The sequence below is a fragment of the Neoarius graeffei genome, chromosome 2 (genome assembly GCF_027579695.1).
Source record: "Neoarius graeffei isolate fNeoGra1 chromosome 2, fNeoGra1.pri, whole genome shotgun sequence".
NCBI lineage: Eukaryota > Metazoa > Chordata > Actinopteri > Siluriformes > Ariidae > Neoarius > Neoarius graeffei.
Window position 1 is genome coordinate 487,894 of NC_083570.1, and position 14,980 is coordinate 502,873.

Consider the following 14,980-nt stretch of genomic DNA (forward strand, 5'->3'; position numbering starts at 1 on the left):
GTGCTGTTTTTATAAGTGTGTGTGTTAGAGATGTTAAAAACGATCTCATGCCACACACACACACACACTAATCCATGACTGCAGCGCTGTGTCCTGTCAGGAAACTAAACAAGGGAAGATTAACTGTGTTTATTAAAAACAGGGAAGGAGTCGAACGCATTACAGCAGGAGGGATGTGTGTCACAGTAAGTGGAGTTGGGAGAACATGTCTCCTGGGTTGTTGCACTTCCTCTCACACACACAGGAAGTAATCCACTGCATCTTCCACTGCACTCTGGCTCCGCCCAGACACTTGAACTCCACTTTCACCACCTTGGAGCGATTTGGGACGCAGCAGCGTTTGTCGGTGCACGCTCCGCAGTAGTGCGGTCGGTACTTCCTGCTACTCGTGCAGCCTGACAGAGTGAGCTTCTCTGCCGTCCTCGCCTGGAACTCCGGCTCGCAGGACTTCCCTGCAGGGATCTGGGCGGAGTCACACAGACATTACACTAATAATTATTTCTGAAAGTGAACATTACATCCATAAAACCAAGTGCTGTGTTCTAATTCTCTCTCTGCTCCCTTGTTCCCTGTCCTCTGTGTTGCACTAACGCAGCGTCCACTCGAGTCATTTCTTCTAGAGTGAAGAGTCTCGAATTTAGACCTCCGCTCTGAAACTCCTGTTCCTGTCATGCCCCTTTTCCACCAAAGCAGTTCCAGGGCTGGTTCGGGCCCAGTGCTTAGTTTGGAACCGGGTTTTCTGTTTCCACTGGCAAAGAACTGGCTCTGGGGCCAGAAAAACCGGTTCCAGGCTAGCACCAACTCTCTGCTGGGCCAGAGGAAAGAACCGCTTACGTCAGCGGCGGGGCGGAGTTGTTAAGACCAACAACAATAACAAGACCGCGAAAGATCGCCATTTTTAAGCGACGAGAAGCCGCAGCTGTACAAACGCAAAGTCATCCATTATTATTATCGTTGTTGTTGCTGCTGCTGCTTCTTCCGTGTTGTTTTTGCTTCGATATTCGCGCCAAGGTTTATGCAAACAGCGACGTAATGACGTGGCTTCCCTTAGCACCGCGAGCTATGGAAAAGCAAACTGGTTCTCAGCTGGCTCACAAGTTGAACGAGTTGTGAACCAGCACCGGCCCTGGAACTGATTTGGTGGAAAAGGGGTATTAAACACCATCAGGTCCACTGGGGGCGTGTCTGTGCTACATGAAGTGATGTCATGGTTGTGGGTGGTACCTTCAGGCTTTTTTTGTCGCAGGGGCGGAGCAAACACAGGCGCCGTTCTTTCCTCATGTCGCACTTGGTGTTGTGGTTGGAGATGCGGATGGAGATGCCGAAGCCACAGGAGCGTGAGCAGGGAGACCAGGGCGTCGTCTGGACCACACATCCCCTCGTCTTCACTAAAGGAGGAGTCCTGTAAGCTTCCCACGCCACAGTCACAAACCACTCAGCCTTTCACACTCTGTGTCTGTGTGTGTGTGTGTGTGTGTGTGTGTCACTGTGGCTAATCAGTTAACTGTATAATGCAGGGCTTTTCAAAGTGTGGGGCGTGCCTCCCCTAGGGGGCGCCAGAGTTCTTCAGGGGGGGCGAAATGTGAGGAAAAATAAACCAGAATAAGTTACTATTGCGGACATTTAGCGAACTTCAGCTAGCCTTTACCAGAGACAAAATGGATCGATTTTTAGTATCTAAAGCTACAGTGAGTGAGGAGACAGAGTCTGGGCCAAGCAGAAAAAGAAGGAAGTATGACCACGATTATTTAAAGTTTGGATTTTCATGGACTGGATCTGAAGATGCCCCACTGCCACAGTGTGTTGTCTGCCAAGAGGTGCTAGCTAACGATGCTATGGGATGTTTAAAAAAAAAAAGCACAGATGTTTAAAATGTGTAAAACAAGATGTTTAAAAAAAAAGCACAGATGTTTAAAATGTGTTAAAAAAAATGTTTTTAAAAAGCACAGATGTTTAAAATGTGTAAAAAAGAGGTTTTAAAAAGCACAGATGTTTAAAATGTGTAAAAAAGGTTTTAAAAAAGCACAGATGTTTAAAATGTGTAAAAAAAAAAGTTTTTTAAAAAGCACAGATGTTTAAAATGTGTAAAAAAAAGGTTTTTAAAAAGCACAGATGTTTAAAATGTGTAAAACAAGATGTTTAAAAAAAGCACAGATGTTTAAAATGTGTAAAAAAGAGGTTTTTAAAAAGCACAGATGTTTAAAATGTGTAAAACAAGATGTTTAAAAAAAGCACAGATGTTTAAAATGTGTAAAAAAGAGGTTTTAAAAAAGCACAGATGTTTAAAATGTGTAAAAAAGAGGTTTTAAAAAAGCACAGATGTTTAAAATGTGTAAAAAAGAGGTTTTAAAAAAGCACAGATGTTTAAAATGTGTAAAAAAGAGGTTTTAAAAAAGCACAGATGTTTAAAATGTGTAAAAAAGAGGTTTTAAAAAAGCACAGATGTTTAAAATGTGTAAAAAAGAGGTTTTTAAAAAGCACAGATGTTTAAAATGTGTAAAAAAGAGGTTTTTAAAAAGCACAGATGTTTAAAATGTGTAAAAAAGAGGTTTTTAAAAAGCACAGATGTTTAAAATGTGTAAAAAAGAGGTTTTAAAAAAGCACAGATGTTTAAAATGTGTAAAAAAGAGGTTTTTAAAAAGCACAGATGTTTAAAATGTGTAAAAAAGAGGTTTTTAAAAAGCACAGATGTTTAAAATGTGTAAAAAAGAGGTTTTTAAAAAGCACAGATGTTTAAAATGTGTAAAAAAGAGGTTTTAAAAAAGCACAGATGTTTAAAATGTGTAAAAAAGAGGTTTTAAAAAAGCACAGATGTTTAAAATGTGTAAAAAAGAGGTTTTAAAAAAGCACAGATGTTTAAAATGTGTAAAAAAGAGGTTTTAAAAAAGCACAGATGTTTAAAATGTGTAAAAAAAGAGGTTTTTAAAAAGCACAGATGTTTAAAATGTGTAAAAAAGAGGTTTTTAAAAAGCACAGATGTTTAAAATGTGTAAAAAAGAGGTTTTTAAAAAGCACAGATGTTTAAAATGTGTAAAAAAGAGGTTTTAAAAAAGCACAGATGTTTAAAATGTGTAAAAAAGAGGTTTTTAAAAAGCACAGATGTTTAAAATGTGTAAAAAAGAGGTTTTTAAAAAGCACAGATGTTTAAAATGTGTAAAAAAGAGGTTTTTAAAAAGCACAGATGTTTAAAATGTGTAAAACAAGATGTTTAAAAAAAAAAGCACAGATGTTTAAAATGTGTAAAAAAGAGGTTTTAAAAAAGCACAAATGTTTAAAATGTGTAAAAGAAAAAAATGTGTACAACAACCTTTTTTTTTTGTTTTAAATACGAATGGAACATTTAAGTATAGCAACAACAAAAATTGTAAGGGGGGGCTGTTGTTTATTTGCTCTCTGAGGGGGGCGGACTCTCCCACACTTTGAAAACCCCTGGTCTAATGAATGCGTCTGTCTCACCTGACGTGCTCCTGTACGCCGTGTCCTGTGGCGTTTTCACCCGTAACCCAGCGGGGGTGATGCTGCTCTGTAAGGGCGCTGACCCCAACATGGCTGCAGGTTTCTGGATAAATACAGGTGTACAGCCGATAGCTCCACCGATACATGTGCACTTATACAGAGGGTGGGGCTGAAACGCCTCACCATTCTCATAGCGAACTCCGTTTAGATCACAACCCACTGCCATCATGTCTATTCAGAGAGAGAGAGAGAGAACTTTTTGATAAAAGGTTCCTGAATGTTATCTGTTCTGTTAATTTTCACAATGAAGTTTCTGTTTTTCTGAACGTGTGTGTACAGTGTATCGTCACTCACATGCACACACCCCGAGTTGGAAGCGTGGTTTGTCCCGGGAGAAGTCGCAGTACATGCCCTTGTGTGGATCGCACACATCACGCTCGTTACAGGGTTCTCCAATCTGTTGTGCACAGCTCTTACAGCAGCCGCAGCCGTCCAGCACAGCACTGACCCCCGGAGCGCACTGTGGCCTCGGACCGCACCGGCACGGCCAGCTGCAGAACTGCACACGCCCAGAGCCGCCGCCTCCATACACCACCAGCTCAGTGTTTCCCACATGGACCTTCCCTGACTTCCCTCCTGCAGCCTTTCCAGCCACAGCTTTCCCTGCCTGAGTACTGCTGACCTGCTGGAGAGAGAGAGAGAGAGAGAGAGAGAGATTACTCTGAGGTTGCCAGGTGCAGGGATGAGAATTTTCCGCTTTTCGGCAGATTTCTGCTTTTTCTGAGCGAAAATCGATATTATCCGTCGAGATGTTTTTTTCACTGACGGGGGTTGGGGTATGTTCCTTCATGATACTCAAGCGTACGACGATGTTACATGTTTACATTTTCGCCATCTTTAGTCTGGCGGTAGAATACGTGTTATCTACAATGTAATTGGCCAAAACATCGCTGGCGAGAGCATGAGAGCCAATCATAACAGTTCTTACAAAAGTACCCGCGTCTGTTCTATTTTATCGAAACTTGCACATGTTCATCGTCGCTGCGCTTCAAAAATACGTTTCTCTTTCATATCGGCTTTTTTACTCAAAACGCCGAATACAATTGACAAGCGAGACGAAGCGAAGGTACGTGAAATCGATGCTCGTTTTTGGCCAGAAAGCTGAAGTCGTCGTCGAAATGATTAAATGAAAATGAGAAGTGACTGTGAGCTATAAATAATTGTATAAAGTGTACATCGACATTATCCCATAAACTTAGCATTCGTTTGATTTAATACATTGAACATGTACAGTGGTGCTTGAAAGTTTGTGAACCCTTTAGAATTTTCTATATTTCTGCATAAATATGACCGAAAACATCATCAGATTTTCACACAAGTCCTAAAAGTAGATAAAGAGAACCCAGTTAAACAAATGAGACAAAAATATTATACTTGGTCATTTATTTATTGAGGAAAATGATCCAATATTACATATCTGTGAGTGGCAAAAGTATGTGAACCTCTAGGATTAGCAGTTAATTTGAAGGTGAAATTAGAGTCAGGTGTTTTCAATCAATGGGATGACAATCAGGTGTGAGTGGGCACCCTGTTTTATTTAAAGAACAGGGATCTATCAAAGTCTGATCTTCACAACACATGTTTGTGGAAGTGTATCATGGCACGAACAAAGGAGATTTCTGAGGACCTCAGAAAAAGCGTTGTTGATGCTCATCAGGCTGGAAAAGGTTACAAAACCATCTCTAAAGAGTTTGGACTCCACCAATCCACAGCCAGACAGATTGTGTACAAATGGAGGAAATTCAAGACCATTGTTACCCTCCCCAGGAGTGGCCGACCAACAAAGATCACTCCAAGAGCAAGGCGTGTAATAGTCAGCGAAGTCACAAATGACCCCAGGGTAACTTCTAAGCAACTGAAGGCCTCTCTCACATTGGCTAATGTTCATGATTCCACCATCAGGAGAACACTGAACAACAATGGTGTGCATGGCAGGGTTGCAAGGAGAAAGCCACTGCTCTCCAAAAAGAACATTGCTGCTCGTCTGCAGTTTGCTAACGATCATGTGGACAAGCCAGAAGGCTATTGGAAAAATGTTTTGTGGATGGATGAGACCAAAATAGAACTTTTTGGTTTAAATGAGAAGCGTTATGTTTGGAGAAAGGAAAACACTGCATTCCAGCATAAGACCCTTATCCCATCTGTGAAACATGGTGGTGGTAGTATCATGGTTTGGGCCTGTTTTGCTGCATCTGGGCCAGGACGGCTTGCCATCATTGATGGAACAATGAATTCTGAATTATACCAGCGAATTCTAAAGGAAAATGTCAGAACATCTGTCCATGAACTGAATCTCAAGAGAAGGTGGGTCATGCAGCAAGACAACGACCCTAAGCACACAAGTCGTTCTACCAAAGAATGGTTAAAGAAGAATAAAGTTAATGTTTTGGAATGGCCAAGTCAAAGTCCTGACCTTAATCCAATGGAAATGTTGTGGAAGGACCTGAAGCGAGCAGTTCATGTGAGGAAACCCACCAACATCCCAGAGTTGAAGCTGTTCTGTACGGAGGAACGGGCTAAAATTCCTCCAAGCCGGTGTGCAGGACTGATCAACAGTTACCGCAAACGTTTAGTTGCAGTTATTGCTGCACAAGGGGGTCACACCAGATACTGAAAGCAAAGGTTCACATACTTTTGCCACTCACAGATATGTAATATTGGATCATTTTCCTCAATAAATAAATGACCAAGTATAATATTTTTGTCTCATTTGTTTAACTGGGTTCTCTTTATCTACTTTTAGGACTTGTGTGAAAATCTGATGATGTTTTCGGTCATATTTATGCAGAAATATAGAAAATTCTAAAGGGTTCACAAACTTTCAAGCACCACTGTATATGATGGTCAGTAAATCTGAATTAATGCTGACAGTTTTGAAAACTTAAATATTTCAAAAGACTTTGAAATCATATGCAAGTAATGAGGACACAGGGTGACTGACCTTTTCTCCCTAAGAAATTTTATTTAATATATGAACATTTTGATAATTAATAAAACTTAAGTTTAATGTGAATTTAGTTTGTCATTTTTGTTGATCATGAATTATAACCATACCCTTGAATGTAGAATGTGATTTTATTTTGAATTCAAACAATACTCCTATTGATTTGAAACATATTTTCATGTAAATATATAAAAAAGACAACAGATATTTTTTTATCTACTACAGCTCAGATTGCAGGAACAGGGGTTTGTAAGGCCTTATTTTTCAAAATTTTCCTGGGGGGGTATCCTTCCCAGACCCCCGGCTGCGGGCGCCATCTTGTTTTCTGCTTTTTTGGTGACCACCCACTCTCATCCCTGCAGGTGTTGCTGTCAGTGAAGTGTATAATATTATTATTCCAGATGCAGTTTGAGTCGTTTATTAAAAACACACAGCTTCAAATCCTGAGGCAAGATGACGCCATCAGTTCAACAAGAACAATGTGCTGATGGACACACACACACACACACACGGCAGCACTGCTGGAATTCTGGATTGTGATTGGTCAGGTGTTGATTAATTTTCTGATAGTAGCGCAGCTAAAAATCAGGTTTATATTAATGCACTTGTTTCTATAGTAATCGCTCGTTCACACAGACTCCTACAGCAGACGCTTCACAAATAATCAAAGAAAAAAGAGGTGTGTAATTATTGCTGATCTCATCTCATTATCTGTAGCCGCTTTATCCTGTTCTACAGGGTCGCAGGCGGGCTGGATCCTATCCCAGCTGACTACGGGTGAAAGGCGGGGTTCACCCTGGACAAGTCGCCAGGTCATCACAGGGCTGACACATAGACACAGACAACCATTCACACTCACATTCACACCTACGCTCAATTTAGAGTCACCAGTTAACCTAACCTGCATGTCTTTGGACTGTGGGGGAAACCGGAGCACCCGGAGGAAACCCACGCGGACACGGGGAGAACATGCAGACTCCGCACAGAAAGGCCCTCGCCGGCCACGGGGCTCGAACCCAGGACCTTCTTGCTGTGAGGCGACAGCGCTAACCACTACACCACCGTGCCGCCCCCTGTAATTATTGTTATTTTCTGAAATTATTTTTATATTTACAGAAGGAGTCTCCAGTGTCAGGGGTAAAACTGTAACTCTGAGTTTTCCGGCATCTTCAGGACGGAGGAGTTTACACTTCTTTGCGGTTTCTCATTTTATTTGTCTGATTAACGTGAAGTGAGAATAAAGTGAGGCTGGGGAGGAGATGACTGTTTATAGCTGCTATAACAAAAATTACCTCCCAGTCTGACATTATTGACACATTGTGCTGTACAGTTCACACACACCCACGGGCTCAGAGCTCAGCTGTGGAGTGACGGGGTGAAACTCCACTCGGTCACGGAGTGAATTTGGAGTAAATCAGATAATGTCAGGACGGACACAGACACACAAAAAAAGTAAGGGGTTAGTTCACCATTTTCTGATTTTCACCAAATTCACGGTGTGTTCGGGAGGTCAAAACAAACACAGGGTGCATTTACTTTCATCCCATTACACTCCAGAGCTGAAATCTGATCCACTCGTTTCCAGTATACAGTTGGGTCCATAAATATTTGGACAGAGGCGACATTTTTCTAATTTTGGTTCTGTACATTACCACAATGGATTTTGAACAAAACAATTCAGATGCAGTTGAAGTTCAGACTTTCAGCTTTAATTCAGTGGGTTGAACAAAATGATTGCATAAAAATGTGAGGAACTAAAGCATTTTTTAACACAATCCCTTCATTTCAGGGGCTCAAAAGTAACTGGACAAATTAAATAATTGTAAATAAAATGTTCATTTCTAATACTTGGTTGAAAACCCTTTGTTGGCAATGACTGCCTGAAGTCTTGAACTCATGGACATCACCAGACGCCGTGTTTCCTCCTTTTTAATGCTCTGCCAGGCCTTTACTGCAGCGGTTTTCAGTTGCTGTTTGTTTGTAGGCCTTTCTGTCTGAAGTTTAGTCTTTAACAAGTGAAATGCTGCTCAATTGGGTTGAGATCAGGTGACTGACTTGGCCATTCAAGAATATTCCACTTCTTTGCTTTAATAAACTCCTGGGTTGCTTTGGCTTTATGTTTTGGGTCGTTGTCCATCTGTATTATGAAACGCCGACCAATCAGTTTGGCTGGATTTGAGCACACAGTATGTCTCTGAATACCTCAGAATTCATCCGGCTGCTTCTGTCCTGTGTCACATCATCAACAAACACTAGTGACCCAGTGCCACTGGCAGCCATGCATGCCCAAGCCATCACACTGCTTCCGCCGTGTTTTACAGATGATGTGGTACATGAGCTGTACCACGCCTTCGCCATACTTTTTTCTTTCCATCATTCTGGTCGAGGTTGATCTTGGTTTCATCTGTCCAAAGAATGTTCTTCCAGAACTGTGCTGGCTTTTTTAGATGTTTTTTAGCAAAGTCCAATCTAGCCTTTTTATTCTTGAGGCTTATGAGTGGCTTGCACCGTGCAGTGAACCCTTTGTATTTACTTTCATGCAGTCTTCTCTTTATGGTAGATTTGGATATTGATACGCCTACCTCCTGGAGAGTGTTGTTCACTTGGTTGGCTGTTGTGAAGGGGTTTCTCTTCATTCTGCGATCATCCACCACTGTTGTCTTCTGTGGGCGTCCAGGTCTTTTTGCATTGATGAGTTCACCAGTGCTTTCTTTCTTTCTCAGGATGTACCAAACTGTAGATTTTGCCGCTCCTAATATTGTAGCAATTTCTCGGATGGGTTTTTTCTGTTTTTGCAGCTTAAGGATGGCTTGTTTCACCTGCATGGAGAGCTCCTTTGACCACATGTTTTCTTCACAGCAAAATCTTCCAAATGCAAGCACCGCACCTCAAATCAACTCCAGGCCTTTTATCTGCTTAATTGAGAATGACATAATGAAGGAATTTCCCGCACCTGCCCATGAAATAGCCTTTGAGTCAATTGTCCAATTACTTTTGGTCACTTTAAAAACAGGGTGGCACATGTTAAGGAGCTGAAACTCCTAAACCCTTCATCCAATTTTAATGTGGATACCCTCAAATGAAAGCTGAAAGTCTGGACTTTATGTCCATGTCCGTTATATAACTATAACTTGAATATGTTTCAGTAAACAGGTAAAAAAACAAAATTTGTGTCAGTGTCCAAATATATATGGACCTAACTGTATTATAATGGCATTATAGCATTAAAGTAGCTATAAGCAGATAAAAAGTACAGTGTGTCATTTTTAATAACTGAATAATTGCAGCGTGTGGTGACGAAGTGAAACGCCAACAAGGTCACGTCATATCATCAGGAACACAATCAAACATCTGATTATTTTATTCTGATATGAAAGTAAACATTGCCCAAGTGTACACACACACAAATTGAACATGAGCAGAGTTTTACACTTCCTGTTTGTTAAAGGTCCCATGGCATGGTGGTTTGTTGATGCTTTAAACGGGCTCGTGGAGGTTTCCGGATGTTATATCCGCAGCCTTTCTCAAAATGAACCCTCGGCACGTAGATATAGCCTCCTGGGAGAAAGCCCCATTTCAGCGCTTTTCCCAGTGCGTCGTTTTGCTAATGAGAAGCAGGAGGCGGGGAAGGGTAGAGGGTGGGGGCGGGCTGAGGGGGAGGGGCTTGACCAAGCTGCGCACACACATACTCGCTGCTATCAGCGCCTGTAGCCACGCTGCTAAGACAAAACCCCGTTCTCCCTCGGACTCCTTTCGTAAACTCAACGTGACACAGAGAACAGAGAGTGAGAGTGTTCGGAGTGGTAGTTTACGAACGTATAATACCCTAGGCTTCAACACGCACTCCATAACCAAAGAGGATAGAAGCAGCAACTACAGCAACATAGCGCTTATCCAACAGAAGACATGCATTGCGGAGCAATAGTCAAACATAAGCTCATAAGTTACAGTCAATTTCCAGACTAAACTCAGTTTAACAGAGCATGCTGCATGCTCTTTAGTTTTGTAGCGCAGAGTACCTGGCTAACTGCAGGAAGCGGTTAGCTGCACAGCTAATGTAGCCATTGCAAGGCTAACGTGGCACCGATTTTAAAACACAGCAAAACGACTTAACAGTTCTACACTTACTTGTTGGGTGTTTGTGGCTGATGCGGCAGGGATGCTTGGTACGGACCCAGGCTTCAGTGACAGTTGATGTGCAAAACCTGCCCTGTACTGTCCCAAGTTGTGGAAACATTCATCAGGAAAATGCTTCCGACAAACATACACCGTCTTAGGTAGACTCGACGGCGTATTATTGGAGTAAATAAAATGAAGCCACTGCGTCTTCAGGGGCTCTCCCGTCGGCAGGAAAAACAGACTCCTTTCTGTGTTGTCACATCCATGTACAGCGCAACTTCCATGTTTGGTGGCAACTTTTGAGCTGGGCGGGGCAATCCATACAGTGGGTGGGAATCCAGAGGGGGGGCGTGGGGATCATCTCCCTTGCTGACGTAGTAAAGGGAAGAGCTTATCAACGCGCCGTTTTGACGCGCCATTCTCAAATGTTGGGCATAGTTTGGTTTACACATTATGAAATTTCTAGCCACTGGGGTGACTTAAGAAGGTCAGAGGGACTCATTTTAACGTTAAAAAACCTCAGAAAGTGAACATTTCATGCCATGGGACCTTTAAATCAGGTATGTGCAGGTTTAAATAAACAACTCCTTCATCCAGCAGCCAGTCTGAAAGGAGAACACACACACGCACACACACACACACACACGCTGTAGCACAGTTGTGGCAGTGTTTCAGTAGGAATAAAGCTCAGTCTGTTCCATGTGTTATGATCTTCATGTTTTCTGCTCTGGTTTAAACACCTGAAATTCCTCGTCAGCCAAAACCTTTAACCCTTAACACTCTCTCACACAGTGTGTTCCTCCGAGGGAACCCTTTCTGAACAAATTTCCTGCCCAACGTACAAAGAACTCATTTTTGTTAACAAACACTCAGTCCTGAACCACGCCCTGTTCACTACCTACTGTAGTGCACTATTCCGAGGGCCCGTGATTCTGCAGTCTTGTCTGAAAGCAGATGCCAACAGTCACAGTTGCGTGTGAGCATCATAAACAACAGTGCAACACGGAATAGTACCTGGACCTCACTCGCCATGTTAGCATTCAGCTGTTAGCCGTGTAACATATCCAGGCTAGCTCTGGAAACAGAACTATGCTTTCATACAGCAGTAACATTTTTAACAAAACACCAAAAACATTGTGTGTTTAAGATGAAGGAGAGATTCAGGAACTTATTCATGAAAGGTGTGGCTAATAATCAATAAACATTGCTAGCAATGATAAAACCAGACAGACTCAGTCACTGTGGAACATTTAAATGGTCTACATCACATCACGTGTGTGTGTTCAGATTTCGCAGAAAAGTGCTTCCAGGGTCATGACAAAGAAAAATTCAAAGCCTCTCTGTTAAATTTTTGTAGAGTGAGATTTCTCCTCAGTATCTACAGGTTCACACACACACACGTTAAAGTTTTTGTTGAATTATTCATAATGATTAATAAAAATCTGTATTGTTTGTCGGTGGAACATCACTGCACTGTCACCCTCATTAAAAATGCCAGAGTCTATGAATAGGCTAATTATGGAACCACCCCCTGTCCTTCAGCCCTTCTCCCTAACAGTTTAAAATCACTAACATTAAAATAAACAAACATTTCTGGCGTCATGTTGGCATCCATGTAATAATTTACATATCGAACACGAACGGTGCGAACTCGTCTGAGTTACTGACATCACAAGCTGAGCTGACATAGCTCCGCCCCAAATGAGTACTGAGGAGGTTTCTGTAATCCTTTTACTTTCATTATTTACCAAAAAGTATGATTGTTGTGTAAAATGACAGAATTCAGGTCAATAAGTAGTTTATCAGTGGAAATGACAAATAGATTATTAAAGAATAAAGTGATGTGAAAGTAAACACACACAACCATTCAGCAGGTACGAGGGTGTGGGGTTCTGTCCCTGAACAACACACACTAATGCACGAATAAAAGAGAGAGAGAGAGAGAGAGACAGGGAGGGAGAGACAGTTCTTACCTGGAGCAGTAAACAGCAGCACAGCAGCAGCAACATCTTACACACTGTCACACAGCAAACTGAAAGAGAGAGAGACGGAGAGAGAGAGAGACAGGGGGCGGGGGGGGCTACAAAGGTCCCCACTGTGTTCTCCATAAACACACCTTTCCTTGAAGACATACACACACACACACACACACACCTTCTCTTTCATATATATGAATACATCAGCAGTTTAACTCATATGTTGAACCATCTGATCGCATCTGAGTCTATCTATCTATCTATCTATCTATCTATCTATCTATCTATCTATCTATCTATCTGTCTGTCTGTCTACACATTCCTGTGATGTTTGTTGAGTTTCCCTGTGCTGATGATGATGTGCTCCTCACAGAGTGTGTGTGTAGCACATTGTGAAAAAGTTCAATATTTTCCATCAGTTATTTAAGAAAGTGAAAATGTTATATATTATAGACTCATTACACATAAACTAAAATGTTTCAAGCATTTTTCTATTTTAATTTTAATCAGTATGGCATACAGTACAAAAACATCTCAAAATATTAGAATATTTCATTTCGAGTTTGAGTAAAACAGTATGAACACAGTGTATCTCTCGGTCTAGTTCAGTACACACAACCACAATCATGGGGAAGACTGCTGACTTGACTGTTGTCCAGAAGATGATCACTGATGCCCTCCACAAGGAGGGTAAGCCACAAAAGGTCATTGCTGAAAAGGGTGGCTGGAAAAGGTGCACAAGCAACAGGGATCGCCGCAGTCTTGACAGGATTGTCAAGAAAAGTTGATGCAAGAACTTGGGAGAGCTTCACAAGGAGTGGACTGAGGCTGGTGTCAGTGTATCAAGACCCATCACGAACAGACATCTTCAAGAAAGGGGATACAACTTTCACATTCCTAATATCAAGCTACTCCTGAGCCAGAGACAATGTCAGAAGTGTCTTATCTGGGCTAAGGAGAGAAAGAAATGGACTGTTGCTCAGTGGTCCAAAGTCCTCTTTTCAGAGGAAAGTACATTTTGCATTTAATTTGGAAATCACGGTTCTAGAGTCTGGAGGAAGAGTGGAGAGGCACAGAATCCAAGGTGTTTGAAGCCCAGTGTGAAGTTTCCACAGTCTGTGATGATTTGGGTTGCCATGTCATCTGCTGGTGTTGGTCCACTGTATTTTATCAAGTCCAAAGTCAACGCAGCATCTACCAGGAGATTTTAGAGCACTTCATGCTTCCATCTGCTGACGAGCTTTTTGGAGATGCTGATTTCCTTTTCCAGCAGGACTTAGCACCTACCCACAGTGCCAAAACTACTACCAAATGGTTTACTGTGTTTGATTGGCCAGCCAACTTGCCTGACCTGAACCCCATAGAGAATCTGTCAAGAGGAAGATGAGAAACACCCGACCCAAAAATACAGATACGCTGAAGGCCACTATCAAAGCAACCTGGGCTTCAATAACACCTCAGCAGTGCCACAGACTGATCACCTCCATGCCACACTGCACTGATACAGTAATTCATGGTAAAGGAGCCCCAACCAAGGATTGAGTGTATAAATGAATATACTTTTCAGAAGTTGGACATTTCTGTATTGTAAATCCTTTTTTTGATTGATCTTAGGGAATATTCTAATAATTTGAGATACTGGATTTCTGATTTTCATGAGCTATAATCAAAATTAAAACAAAAAAGGCTTTAAATATTTCACTTTGCATGTAATGAATATAGAATATATGAAAGTTTAACTTTTTGAATTAAATTATGAAAAAAGGAACTTTTTCATGGTATTCTAATTTTTTGAGATGCACTAGTGTGTATATATATATATATATATATATATATATATATATATATAATTCTGTCATCTATTCACAGTCATGTGAAAAAGAAAGTACACCCTCTTTCAAGTCTAGGTTTTAAGTGTTAGGACATAATAAAAAATCATCTGGTCCTTACCAGGTCTTAAAATTGGGCAAATACAACCTCAGATGACCAATAACACATGACATATTCACCGTCATTATTTATTTAACACAAAGTAAGCCAAAAGTGCAGTAGCAGTGTGTGAAAAATTAAGTACACCCTTACTGCTTCCATAGAAATTATGAAGGTAATTAGCAGCCAGGTGTTGCTGATCAAATGAATTTGATTAATTGATCAGTCAGTGTGGCCACCTCTTAAAATGCAGAAGTTTTGGCAGTTTTCTGGTCTGGAGCACTCAGGTGTATGTTAACACAATGCCAAGGAGGAAAGACATCAGCAATGATCTTAGGGAAGCAATTATTACTGCACATCAGTCTGGGACGGGTTATGAGGCCATTTCCAAACAATTTGAATCCATCATTCTAATGTGAGAGAGATTATTCAGAAGAGGAAAACATTCAAGACAGTTGCCAATCTTCCTAAGTGTAGATGTCCCACCAAATTTACT

The 14,980-nt window shown here is 41.3% G+C and overlaps 1 protein-coding gene across 1 annotated transcript; it reads right to left on the reverse strand.

The window, feature by feature from the left end:
* Positions 1-114: 114 nt before the first annotated feature.
* Positions 115-12,600, reverse strand: ccn6 (cellular communication network factor 6). The gene is made up of 5 exons (XM_060913502.1): positions 12,553-12,600; positions 3,811-4,141; positions 3,457-3,687; positions 1,225-1,409; positions 115-462 (listed from the first exon to the last, which is right to left on the reverse strand). The coding sequence occupies exons 1-5, from the start codon at positions 12,586-12,588 to the stop codon at positions 181-183; spliced, it is 1,065 nt and encodes a 354-aa protein (XP_060769485.1). The 5' UTR covers positions 12,589-12,600; the 3' UTR covers positions 115-180.
* Between the last annotated feature and the right edge of the window lie 2,380 nt (positions 12,601-14,980).

Excerpts from the sequence above, each read along its gene's own strand:
- ccn6 (XM_060913502.1), bottom strand. The coding sequence starts at position 12,588 with ATGTTGCTGCTGCTGTGCTGCTGTTTACTGCTCCAG. Across the intron at positions 4,142-12,552 it reads GCTGCTGTTTACTGCTCCAG|CAGGTCAGCAGTACTCAGGC; the intron begins GTAAGAACTGTC and ends CTCTCTCTCCAG. Across the intron at positions 463-1,224 it reads GCGACAAAAAAAGCCTGAAG|ATCCCTGCAGGGAAGTCCTG; the intron begins GTACCACCCACA and ends GACTCCGCCCAG.